The sequence below is a fragment of the Onychostoma macrolepis genome, chromosome 11 (genome assembly GCF_012432095.1).
Source record: "Onychostoma macrolepis isolate SWU-2019 chromosome 11, ASM1243209v1, whole genome shotgun sequence".
Taxonomy (NCBI): Eukaryota; Metazoa; Chordata; class Actinopteri; order Cypriniformes; family Cyprinidae; genus Onychostoma; species Onychostoma macrolepis.
The window spans coordinates 6,320,974-6,335,015 of NC_081165.1; the positions used below are offsets into that span (position 1 = coordinate 6,320,974).

General features: G+C 37.5%; 1 protein-coding gene across 1 annotated transcript in view; it reads left to right on the forward strand.

Annotated features, from left to right (window-relative positions):
• The window catches only part of iars1 (isoleucyl-tRNA synthetase 1), a 79,646-nt gene that overhangs the window by 30,321 nt on the left and 35,283 nt on the right, over positions 1-14,042 (forward strand). The window contains exons 14-22 of the mRNA XM_058790729.1: positions 1,047-1,120; positions 1,243-1,437; positions 2,601-2,687; positions 2,793-2,876; positions 7,777-7,921; positions 9,006-9,126; positions 9,241-9,332; positions 10,910-10,987; positions 11,774-11,895. Of these exons, the coding sequence (XP_058646712.1) occupies positions 1,047-1,120; positions 1,243-1,437; positions 2,601-2,687; positions 2,793-2,876; positions 7,777-7,921; positions 9,006-9,126; positions 9,241-9,332; positions 10,910-10,987; positions 11,774-11,895 (998 nt within the window). The remainder of the gene's footprint in view (positions 1-1,046; positions 1,121-1,242; positions 1,438-2,600; positions 2,688-2,792; positions 2,877-7,776; positions 7,922-9,005; positions 9,127-9,240; positions 9,333-10,909; positions 10,988-11,773; positions 11,896-14,042) is intronic.

The following is a 14,042-nucleotide window of genomic DNA, read 5'->3' on the forward strand; positions in this document are numbered from 1 at the left end:
ATTTATTTATTTATTGATTGATTGGTTTAAAAAATACATAGTTATAAAGAATAGTTTTTACCAACCAAATATGTTTTTGACTGTTTTTATAAAAATTTAAATAAATAAATAAAAGTAAAAGCTAAAATTTAAATAGTATTGATTTGTAAGAATAAGTTGGACAATTAAAAATAAATAAATTGGATTAAAGTCTTAATTCAATTTTAATTTGATGTGAAGGCTAAAATCATTGTGATTGTTCCTCCTAGTGCTAACTGCCATTAGCTGTTTTGTGAAATCTGTGTGAACTTCATGCCTTCTTCATTTCAATCTTCTTAGAAGGATAACTGTCTTAAACATTAGCAATGGTCTTTAAGTGCTCTTATTAGAGTGCTTCTTTTTTTAAAGCTGAACTTGTGGGAAGTCAGAATTAGGTTGTTGGCGTCTGCCTGCTGAAGCGAGCTGTTGGAAAAGAAGGACAGCGACCTGCTTCCTCAAAATAGCATAATGAGTTGTTTCCAGGAGCGAGTCTCTGGAGTGCCACGGCTCCCCGAGCGGAGCGGAGCGGGGCCAGAAAGCGCAGCTCTCTTGCTCTCTGCCGAGGCGGCCCTATCTGGGCCACATTACCTGAGACCAGCCGAAAACGGGGACAGCGGCCCAGCCTCGCTGCTCACTTTTAGTAACACACTTTATGGTAAACTTCACTGCCCACCTGGAGAAAATCAAGGTTGTCCTGCTTTTTGGCCGGTGTTAAGTTTGCACTAAAATGTGCAAATCTGCCTATTGTTATACGAGTACTTATAACATTACTCTAATTTTCTTCTGGATGATGAAATATTTTCAACAACAGTCTGATAGTTCTCGGACAGTTCATATATCTGCGTCGTACAGCGGAGGCCAAAATGATTAGAGCACTAGTATTATCAGCAGCTAAAAATGGTTTTAAGTCAGTTATTTCTAGTGCTCTAATCGTTTTAGCCTCCGCTGTAGTTTAGCCGTGGTGGTTTGGGAGGTCGTCTCCTGATGATCTGGAGTGTGTGTGTGTGTGTGTGTGTGTGTGTTTGTAGGTGGTGTGTGTGGGCTCCATGGCTGAGCTGGAGGAGCTGACAGGAGCTAAAGTATCTGATCTTCACAGAGAGAGGTGAGACTCAGCGACACCTGACCATCTCGTCATCACAGCCTCAGAGCAGCAGAAGCCTCACTCAGGTGTGTGTGTGTGTGTGTGTGTGTGTGTGTGTGTGTGTGTGTGTGTGTGTGTGGTAGTATCGACGGCCTGACCATCCCATCCCGCTGTGGGAAGGGGCAGCTCAAGAGGGTCTCGGAGGTCTTTGACTGCTGGTTCGAGAGCGGAAGTATGCCCTATGCCCAGGTGCACTACCCGTTTGAGAACAGGCGTGAGTTTGAGGATGCCTTCCCGGCCGATTTCATCGCTGAGGGCATCGATCAGACCAGAGGATGGTGAGAAACCCTTCGACTGTTCATTCATGGAGATGATTATGAGTAGATCTCACAGAAAGATCTCACATGTGCAGGTCATATGACTCCAAAAACCAAAAAACTAATAGTTGACAGATTGATTGAGGGCCAGTGCCAATATTATAGACAGCTGGTGTATATATATATATATATATATATATATATATATGATGTTAATTAAAGATAGTAAATAAGGCATGATGCAATGAAATTCATTTTTATTTTACATAAGTTACTAAATTAGGAATAAATAACTTAAAAAAGGATCAATATAAAGAAAATAAAGAAAATCTGAACTTGACTGAGAAAATAATCTATAAAATAAGTGTATTCTTGAGATGTTGAATTATTTTAGTAATTTTTTCTAAGATTTTTAAGACAAATTTCCCACTAAATTCTCATTACTGTAAGAAAAAAGTGCTACAGTGTAAATAATAGTAGGATGCAGTAATTAATTAGTAGAAACAAATTAATAGTAATTTGTTAATTAATTGCTATTTTAGATTTGTGATGATTTTATTTATTACTATTAGTGTAATGCCATTGAGACTTTATTCCCTATTGCATTAATGAAAACTGGGAGGGAGGGATGAATTTCTTTAGGCTAATACTAATATTTTGGGGTTAAATTTGACCCAGACGTTTCAAAGTGAGATTCAACCCTTTTATAGCGTATCAGTTGAATAATGCATGTATTTACAGCTTATTCCACACACTTCATTCATTATTCCCACACATTTGTGCTGTAGATCCACCAAACATCATAATCTCAGTTTTAAATCTCTTATTAATTGTTTATTCAAAAAGCATACAAAACAGCCTTATGCTCTAACATCTGGGGTTTAAAAAAAACTAAACATTTTACACCCTGAGCTCTGTATTTAAAGAGAATAAACGAATTTACACACACACACACACACAGAGAAAGCTAAATGTGTGTGATTGAGAGTGTCACAGTTTAAGATTGATCTGAAGCAGCAATGTATTTACAGTATGAATCAGGGTTATTTTACATTTTGTGGTGTGTTTGAGGACCTGTTTATCTGAATCTGAGTGCAGTTGATTGTCTTTCCTCTCCATAGTCAGTGTGCATGCGTTGTTTGTGCAGTAAATCCAGCATGTGTGTGTTTGTCGCTCTGCTGTAGGTTCTACACGCTGCTGGTGCTCGCGACCGCTCTGTTTGGGAAACCACCTTTCAAGAACGTGATTGTGAACGGTCTGGTTCTGGCAAGGTAACACACACACACTTCGGCCTGCACTGGCTCTGTCCTCGGGCAGGAAGATAGTACCGCTCTCTGACCTGGAGTCTCTGACTGTGTGTGTGTGTGTGTGTGCAGTGACGGACAGAAAATGAGCAAGCGTAAGAAGAATTACCCCGACCCCTGCCTGATTGTGCAGAACTACGGCGCCGATGCGCTGCGGTGAGCAGACCACACTTCACAAACACAAAACATTCTCCTTCTGCACACTATCTACGAATATTAGTCTGTGAGCCATTTGAAATCCCCCTCAAGCACAGTTGTGACATGGGCATATGGCTAATGAATAATAAGATATTTATGTCCATCCATATGGGACCGTGCACACTAAACGCTCTCACATAGGATATGACCATGACTTTTACACCCCTTTAGTTTGGCTTTTGTTTGTTGTGTGTTAGGGATTGGTGATGTATTGAATATTTGCAATATATATGATATTATTTTGAAATAAAAATGCCTTGAGTTTGAAGATCAGGGTAAATTTAACTTGTTTTGTCTTCTGGGAAACATGTAACTATCTTCTGTAGACTCTGAAGTGCACTACTAAATGAAAAAATATGATATTTAGGCAAAATAAGAAAAATGTAGTTCTGTAATCACCAATCTGTTCAAAAGTTTTCACCCCCCGGCTCTTAATGTATGGTTTTTCCTTCTGGAGCGTCTGAACCTTCTGTAATAGCTGCGTATGAGTCCCTCAGTTGTCTTCAGTGTGAAAATATGGATCTCACAATCATACAGTCATTGTTGGAAAGGGTTCAAATACACAAAAATGCTGGAAAACCAAAGAATTTGTGGGAGCTGAAGGATTTTTCTGAAGAGCAGCAGGAAGTTTAACTGTTCAGGACAAACAAGGGACTCATGAACAACTATCACTAAACTAAAAACACAGCTGTTTTCAGCACATTCAGCTAACAACAGTATTAAGAATCAAGGGGATGTAAACTTTTGAACAGGTTTACATTTTTATAAATTCAACTATTTTCTCTTGTGGGTTATATGTAAACATATTTTATGTGAAATATCTTATTCAGGTCAGTACTAAATAAACAATAACATGCATTTTGTATGATCCCTCTTGTTTTAGTAAAAATAATTAGCATTTTGCGGATTCTGAAAGGGGGATTTAAACTTTTGACCTCAACTGTATTGATATCTTCCAGAATCTGGCAGTAAGTTTTAGGAGCTCATTTTTAATCAATCCTGCAAGACAGACTTTTCAGGATAGGAGATGAACTAAAACGAGCTCCTAAAACTTACTGCCAGATTCTGGAAGATAAATTCCCTGCTGACCCGATGAGCATTTCGCTGCCCAATGGTCATGCCTTAACTTTGCTAATTCTATTATTGCATTAGTATTGCATCCTTCTCATGGGCATTTAATATATATATATATTTTTTAACTTTTAGTCTGAGTTCAGTCTCTTTTTTGGCTCATTTTATCTGTAAAAGAAAACCTGCCTAATAATTCAGCACACCTGACATAAGGAGCTTTTGACTTTCAGCCTTCACGGACAATTATATATCACTTAGAAATGATTAAATACAAAATCAATAGTAGTTATTAAGATTGATGTGGTTTGGAATTGGTCAAATGTTCTTGGGAAAAAAAATATGACCAGAATATCAACTTTCCTAATAATTCTGCACACAGTGTGTGTGTGTGTGTGTGTGTGTGTGTGTTTGTGTGTGTGTATGTATGCATGTATGTATGTATATGCATTGTGGCTGTGTTTGGAGGGTTTTTTTTGTTGGTGAATAGAGCAAAAACAGGCAATATGGTGTCTAAAACGTAAGTCTCTTAATGTTAACTTCTTGTTTATTGAACTGTTATCACATTTGTAATCTTGATGATTTTTGAAGCAAAAAAAAAAAAAAAAACAGCGTTCGATCTTCATGTGATATTAACTATATGAAATGATATAAATGCATACATTTTCCTCCCCCATGTCTTGAATTTTCTGATCATTCTTCATGCATTGTAATTGTAATACTGAATCATGCAGTGAAAGAATGCACGTGAGCTAGTCTAACCTAGACGACTTTACGTAATTATGCGTGCACTCTTTGTTTGATTCTTGCAATATACTCGTTAAAACAACAATTACGAAATTATCGCAAACGATATATAATCGCACACCCCTATAACAAAGGCTATATCACAAATAAAGGCAGTTATTATTGTTTTTGGTATTGACTTTTTCAAGTTACTTGTCCGATTGGGTAAGTAAATTTCTCTTTCACTTGTCCGTCCAAAATATTCACTTGTCCCGGACAAGCGTACAAGCGTTAATGTCGAGCCCTGATATACATACATACATACATACATACATACATACACTTTAACAACACATTTTAAACACGGTATCTGGAATTAATGTCTAAATAAAGTGATCCTGCAGAGCTTTGCACTCTATACTGCACATTATAACCAGACTACAGCGAAATACAACAATTAAATCCACAATGAAATGGCAGAAAAAAATCTTTTTAAAAACCTGAAAGATATGATAAAAGTGATTGTTGTAGCTCTGAGGCTCTAGTGGGTTTTATTTTTTGGCTAAATGCAAAAAAGCATCTATTGATCTGAAGCCAGGACTGAGAAGAGTTCAAGTGTTATTGACCCGCGTGACTAATTACCCTGAAACGTTTGAAATAGTGTGCGTCTAATGAGAACGTGTTATGGAGCAAAAATGATCAGTCACAGCATACTAGCATGAGAGGACACGGCTATCAGACTCGTCTCACATCAGTAAACAGCGTTTGTCCTGAACCGCTTTGAGTTTCATTCTCTGAGAATTTCATGGCTCCTGATATTGTTGGGTTGGTTCTCCAGCCATCAGTCTATGGCCTGTGTCATCGTGTTGATAGCACAGCAATACCTTCCTTTAAAAATGAAATCATTATTTAAATATAAACTTAAATCATTTTCATGTTGCCTTAATGTATTTTTCCATTAATTTAGACATTTAATATGAGATTAAAACAATGTTCACAAAGTTTTTAGTAGACCACAAGATGAACTGACCGTTATAGCAGCGATGGCACATGATTTGTAAGTACCAAGTGAATAAATGTATATACGGTTCTTATTATTATCATTGCTATTATTATTATTTTACACAGTGAATAAAATATAAGCAGTATTACACTTAAGTGATGTAATAAAAATAGTTACAAACATCACATATTCTGTAGACATTCAAAATCTGAAAATAACATTCAGAAGTAATTTTTAAAATACATTAAATGGTTATATTTTATTACCAAATGTGCACAAACTGGTGAAGAAACATTAGACATCACCAACAACAGTCTGCAGTCATGACCAATGAAATGCTTGAAGATGGCTGTTCAAAGACACTTCAAACTCTGGTCACATGCTTTTATAGTTACTCTTATATTTATTGTTACTGACCTATCGGTAAGCCCCTCCCCTCGAATGCATATGAGCCACCGGCAGTCGAGTATCAGTTGCACGGGTAGCAGAACTCAGACATCTGTAGGTTTCAGCACCATAGAGAAACACTGGAAGATCCAAAGCTTTCATTGTTTTGATGGGGTTTATGCTACAAAAATGGAAAACCGATGTGACTGAGGTGCTTGTAACACTGGTTCCAGCTATCCTGAGTGGATGGGCAATGGAATCTGGAATTGATTTTATTATTCACCATTAATTTTCTGGTTATCATGCTCTCATTAAGTTACAATTTTCACAAAATTTCATCTTGTGCTTCGGCAAGGTATCTATGATCTATGATGGCTAAAACTAACTAATGTTAAAGTCAGTGAGTCCATGCTAACGTACAAACCTGAATAGCAAACCGTTCTCATACCATGCACGGCGTAGGTCAAAAACACACAAACGAAGGTCGACATTTCAGTGCCTCTCCATATTTGAAACTGGCTAAATGTAAATTAATATAATCGTACCCTGAGGGGGGCGGGGCTTACCGATAGGTCAGTTGCCCCACACACCTGTACTGTTTCCAGACCCTGTAGCTTGATGACAATGGGACGATATGCTCATAGTGTTTGGGGAATCAAATGTGCCTCTGCTGACTTGCTTCACAGAGAAATGGCATCAATACACAGATCTTCCTGAGCGTCTCGTCTGTATCTCCTGACCTCAGCAGGATTCACATCATCATGACACGATAGAGATGAGCTCACGCCTGACCTCACAATCATTGTGTGTAGTTCATGATAACGCCCGAGTTAGAGTCTGAACACACAGTTTGGAGGAATATGATCAGAGCTCTGTCTCTGAACGAGTAAAGGTGCTCTTCAGTCGGAGGAACGATCTTCCTCGTGCTCTTTCATAGGGATGCAACGATTTACTCGTCTCATGCAGCGATACAATTCACGATACTGACTTCATGATACAATTTAAAGTTTTTAAAATGAGATTTAAGATGAATTATAAATGAAAAGGTGTTCTTTTATTATTGTAAATGGAAATTTTAAAACAAACCCCAAATCAAATAAATAAATAAATAACACCAATAAAAGAAATCTCTTCATATTAAACAAACTAAGGCTTTATCTGTGCTCTTTCCATTTAAAATCAGAGGCAACCACTGCATTTTAGTCACGAGCCGAACAAAGATGCTGCATACATGCAGCATGAGCAGTTTTTAATCTAAATTAGATTGTATAATTTCAAAATTTGAAGCAAAATCAGAATTGTCTGACTTTTAGTTTTGTGAAACTATACTACATAAAACACATCTGAATGAATCAGAAACCGCAGACGAGCTGAATGAGATGCAGGTTCACTCTCTGCCAGCAGGTGGCGCTTATGGAACAGCAGTGATACAGCGTTTCCTTGGTTACCGCTGTAAACAAAGCAGCACTGCTCTTATGAACACTACAGAGGCAAGATGAAAAGAAAATCTAAACTTTCCCCTCAGAGATACATTCACGTAAACTCCTACCCCCAATTGTATCGCGATTCACCGATTTGAATCGTCTCACATTTGTACTGATTTTCAGCCGGCTTGCAGGGCATCGTTACATCCCTACTCTTTCAGCTCTGATTTCATCGTTTCTGTCCCTCTAGACTGTATCTGATCAACTCCCCCGTGGTTCGAGCTGAGAACCTGCGCTTCAAAGAAGAGGGGGTGCGAGATGTGCTCAAAGACGTCTTCCTGCCCTGGTACAACGCCTACCGCTTCCTGGTGCAGAACGTCCAGAGACTGCAGAAGGTACGATCTGACCGGATCTCCTGGAACTCCTCAGAGCCTCTTTGATCCACTGAAGCTGTTTAACTACAAGACTTTGCTCAGTCAGCGCTGCACTTTTAGTTTAGTTCAGCAAACAACCTCATGAAATCTGACATTCACAAATTGAAACCACATCCATATTAATTTGTTTTTTAAGTAAAGACATTTGTTACAAACTTTGTTCATTATCTGAAACATAAAATGCACCACTGATTCCACACAAATATGAACTGTTTTCAACGTTGATAGTAATTAGAAATGTTTCTTGAGCAGCAAATCAGCATATTAGAATGATTTCTGTTCAGCTTTGACATCACAGGGGAAAAAAATAATCACATTTTAAAATATATTACAAAAATTTTTTTTTTTTTTTTTTTTAATTAATCAAATAAACTCAACCTTGGTAGTATGCAAAGGTGTTTTGTAAAATTCATATTTTAAAACCATTCAATATTTTACCATTACCTAACGTATCAGAGTAATAAACTTAAAGTAAAGGTTCATAAGGGTTCATCTGCCAGAAAGTTTTGGATGCCTGATGTAGTTTTAGTGATATCCTCTCATGCGTCTTGAGCTCAGCACCGCTGAAGGTGAACAGAGGCAAAGTTTCGGGGTTTTTTTTGGTCCTCTCTTACTACATACTGATAGCAACTCTTGACTTACTTTCCTCTTTAGAAGATGAAAGTTGATGTTTAGAAGAATGCCTTGAAGTGCTACTTTCCTAAACCTTACCATGAAATTTGTCATTATCAAGGTCAGACATGCTGCAGTGCATTTGACATGTCATATTTGAATCTAATGCATGCTCAAATGAAGTTTGACGACTAGAAACGAGAAGACCTTTAGTGAATAAGAACAAAATTATTCCTTTACCGGGTCACAATTTTAAACTGGCCATGATCATTTTCGTTCTTCCAAACCTCAAACCTCCCCTTGAGAGTCAGTAGAGAGTAGATGTGTCTAGATGTGCTCAGTGCTTGACATCGGTTTCTCTTCCAGTATGCAAAGATGAAGATGTATGAGCTCGCTCAGTCACTCACGTCTGTCTGCTCTCTGCTCTCATTAGGAAGAGGCCATCAAGTTCCTGTACAACGAGAACACAGCCAGCGTGAGCGACAACATCATGGATAAATGGATCCAGTCTTTCACTCAGTCACTCATTCAGTTCTTCAGAGATGAGATGGGAGGTGAGACACCAGAGCTTACTCTCACACCAATTGATGGGTAACTCCTACACTTGAAGTGGTTTGACAACCAGGACAGTCTGAAATAGATCTGTTTTTGTGTGCTTGTGTTTCCAGCCTACAGACTCTATACGGTGGTTCCCAAACTTGTCAAGTTCGTGGATATGCTCACCAACTGGTATGTGCGGACGAACCGCAGGCGGCTGAAGGTGGGCAACATATGAGTCATACACAGTCAAGAACATCAGGCCAATCTCACAAAACCTGTCAGAAATATCCTGGTCATGTTTCAGATTTCTTTATTAATCTAAAGAAAGAAAGAAGAATATATTTGTTCTAGCCTCTAGTTTTTCTATGGAAACTGCTTTGCTTGTGATCTTTGCGCTAAAGGTGAGCCACACTGAAAACCATTATAAAGGCCATAATACACAGATCTGTTACTTTTGAAAGATATCTCATCCCTGAATGTCATTCATCCATATTGTGCGAAATGCACTTTGAAATTTCCATTCAATCAATGCTTGGTCCATTTACAAACAAAAGACAGACAGAAAGAAAGAAAACCATTATAAATGCATTAATTATTATTAGGACACAATGGATAAGAAATGCGAATAAGAAAAGAGTTTCTATCTGGTCTGATTTTGTATTATGATAAAAAGAAAATGTTTACCGGCTTGGCCAGCTTTTTCCTGCTTCATTTTGTGGCATCATTCATAAGATCATGTGTTTTATAACAACTTCTGTATTATTATGCTTTGTTGATGAACGGTGCAACTGTGCAATCTTACAGCTGCACTTTTGGTGTATTTAACAAATGTTAATCACCTTTATTGTCACTGCGGTTTAGATGGACCCATTTTGCAAATACGCCACAACAAACCCATTCTTCCGCAGTTATGCAAAACAGTTTTATGCATTACTCAGTACTGCATAAAGTGTTGCAGTGTTTTTGTGGTGTTTTGGGAGAAGATAATGTCCCATGGGCCCTCTTTAGCTCCATTGTATGCTATTATAGAGTAATATGTGTGAGGTCTGCAACTCTGCATAGGACAAGCGGTTTGGAAAAAAGATGAATGGAATATGTCTGGTTGACTATGAAGGAATATTAGAAAAGGTAAAACATTTTAATCAAAATTATTTAACCACCTTGAAATGAAAGACATTCTGGTGTTGTGAACTACATTTTAAGTCAATTTTATATAAACTTAGGCATTAATAAACCATAATAGAAGGCTTTATTAATGCAAATGGTAATGCTGAGTTAGGCAAATTGACTGTAAACGTTTATGCACAAAATTTGTATAAAGAAATAATATTTTCAAAAATGAAAATTTGACATGTTTCGTGAGGTATTACAAATTTGCTAATTTGTACTCATTTTGTTAGATCTCATTGTTTGTCATCAGTTTGGCTTGCTTATGAAATGCTTATTTTAAAAAAAAAGTTAGGTGTGCCCCAGGTGTTTGTCATAAGCCCGTTTGCATTCTCTAATATTGAGAGAACTGCATTTCACTGATGAACTCTTTGCATTAAATCTGGATCAACACTAAATCTATTTGTCTTTTCAGTTTATCTTGCCCTGTCTATGCATATTCAGCTCTCATCATAGAGCATCTCTGTACATTCTGCTGTTAACACAAGTGTAAACGCAGAGCCGGACCTGCAGGCTCACACATGATGTGGTGTTGTGACAGTGCACTGTAGCGGCAGTGTGTTGCGTGTTATGTGCTTGCAGCTCTTAGCCTCTCTCTCTCTCTCTCTCTCTCTGTGTGTGTGTGTTCAGGGTGAGAGTGGTACTGAAGACTGCATGCGAGCCCTGGAGACCCTCTTTAGTGTGCTCTTCTCCATGTGCAGACTGATGGTGAGTCACGCCAGCGCTCGCAGCTCCTACATACTTCAGATGTAGAGAAGAGAAGGAATGTAGTCATTCTCAGTGGAGTGTGATGAAATGATAGAAGTGTAGCAATGCTGGTGGAATAATTATGGTGCAATACTAAAATGAATAAGACTAAAACCACTGGTTTGTATACTGGAAAAATATATAAATTATATTATCAATATAAAAGAAACAGTCCCTAACTTAAAATACAAAACTCATTTTGTGTCATATGGCGTCATTATTGTAACCTGAACTATTCTCTTAATAGTTCATGTAATTATGCTTGGTAAATGTGTCTTGTTTTAAGGATGTTTATTTATTTATCAGTTTTTGGAAAACTAGACAAAATGACAGATTAAGAAACTGATTTTGCTGTGTAATAGTTGTAGAGCTGATCATCCTTTCATAACTATGAAGGCAGGGCGTCAGTAGAGCTCAGTCACTGTGGTAATTAATTACTGACCCAGTAGGTAATTGGCAAAATCATTTGATAGATACGCAGGGTGTGAGACAGTCAATGGCCCATTTTCCTCTTCAGTGATTGAGTATTTAATGTTTAAATTAATATCCATAAATCCTTAATGTTCAGTTACTGCTTAACCAGATGATGACTGATGTTCAAGAGTGAAAGGTTTAAGAGGGAAGAAAATCCTGGTTATGAGTATGATGTCCGTTATTAACCTTGGCTTTGTGCCATGATGGTTACATGAATAGAGTTGTGCTTTCATTGCTGTGTTTGTTCACTAATGGAGTGTTTCTTGGTCTCAGGCTCCCTTCACGCCGTTTATAACGGAGCTGATGTACCAGAACCTGCGTCATCTGATCGACCCGGCGTCGGTGGAGGAGAAGGACACGGGAAGCATTCACTACCTCATGCTGCCGCATGTCAGGTACACAGCATTACTGACACTGCTCAGCGTCTTCACATTTCATACAGACACGTCATTGCTCTTTCTTGTCCTAGCATACACACTGCCATTCAGATGTTTGGCATCAGTAAGATTGTTAATCTTTTTTAAAAGAAGTCCCTTCTGCTCATCGAGGCTGCATAAGAGTTTTCTATTTTATTATACATTAAAATGTAATTTATTTCTGTGTAGAGCCCTGCATTTCAGCCAGGGCCCGACGGGCCCCGACTTTTTTACGCCTCTAGAGCCAGGCTTCAGACCAATTTTCACATCAAAGTTCAGATGCGGGCCGGGCCTCAGGACAGTTTTAGGCTTCTCCTTATTTTTATATTTTAGACATGCATCAATTAGTGATGAAAAAAAATTACAGCGCTGGTGGAAACAACACAAAACTGTGCTACCGCGACTGTCAAGAGCGGCTTGACGGTGTTTAGTGTCCCGCAGCAGTGAGCAGTCAGCGCAGCTGAAGACTTCTGCGTTCAAATGCACGCAATAGGCTAAAGCTTGCTGCAGAGCACCGCAAAAGTAATTACTATGAATGTGTCCGGAGGAAATAGTAAGGAGATATTTGAATAATTTACTAATAAACTAGAGTTTTCTGAGTCCGTTTCGCTAGGTTGAAGTTGCCGATCCTGCTGTCTCTTCAATAGACGCGCCTTTAGAGAGAATCTTTATGGATTATGATTATAATGAAAGAGTTTTTGTTTTCATTTGTTTTATTTTGTTAAGTAGTAATTCAAAGCTTTCTATAGATATATTTATCATGTCTGTGAGGCATGTATTTGCTGAGTTTCGGTTCATTTTTGTGAAGCGCTCCTGTTCAAGACGGAGACGGCAGAAAGCGCATCGTTTGTTTTCTTTATTTTATAAAAGCGTGACTTTTGTTGATATTGTGAGTGCACATAAATAAAAGTAGACCCTTTACAGTTCCGAATGATGTATTTCTCTTACTTTTATGAGCAAATGATAGCGTATCCACTGAAAAAATTGCAAGTGATGCGCTGGCGTCTCCATGTCCTGCAAAGCACACTTTAGCTTCCACTCTCCGCACAAGCTATTGGACGTAGCGCGCATTTATCTAGGCTTAACATTTAAACATTGTTATATGCTTGAACTGTTTTATATCTATGGATTTTATTTTAGGCCAGTCGTGATGATTTGAGAAGGCTAAATTGATCAAACATAGACTATGATCATCTGGCCGCTTGGTCGTTACTTTAAAAAACAAAATCTTATAACCAACAAAAAATGCTCTAAATTAACTTAATAAAAAAACTAAAACAAAATATAATCATTTTTCAGCAGTCTCCAGTGTCACATGATCCTTCAGAAATCATTCTAAGTGCTGATTTATTATCAGTTTTGAAAACATTGTATTTTCAGTATTGTTTGGTTAAATAAAAAGTTGAAAAGAACAGCGTTTATTCAAAATGGAAATATTTTAGGACACAAGACTTTACTGTCATTTTAGCACATCCTTGCTGAATAAAAATATTAATTTCTTTGAGAGAAAAAAAAAAAAAGAAGAATTTACTGACCCCACACTTTTGAACAGTTTGTTAGAAAATATTTCTATTTTGAATAAATGCTATTCTTTTTAGCTTTTTTAATTCATCAAGGATAATCATGACAGACTTTTGAATGGCAGTGTATATAAAACAACTGTGCACTTGTATATCTTGCAATCGTTCATAGCCATTAACTAACACCGTGTTTCATAATAAATAGAACAACACATTTTGTTCAATTAAACGAAGACAGTTCTAGTATTTTTAAAACTATTTCTTGAAACCTCATTTATTGCAATTTAAAAATAATTTATTAATAATTTATTAATTTAAATGCAGAATGTCTGTCTGATGAAATGAGCTCTGATATTATAGAGACTCTCTGAAACGGCTACTCAAGTTTCTTTGCAAGCAGAATGTTTCTGAAGCAGATTAAACTCCATCAGATGTAAAGCTCAGTGTGATTCCACACAACGACCGATGCCTTCAGAGACTGTTTGATGGAAGGACATTTGTGTTTTTCCTTATTCCATGAACTTCATCTTAAACAGGTGTCCCGCGCCTCGTAAAGAAGAGCGTTTGTGGTTTTATTGTGTCTGGTCAGATGTCGAGAGTGAAATC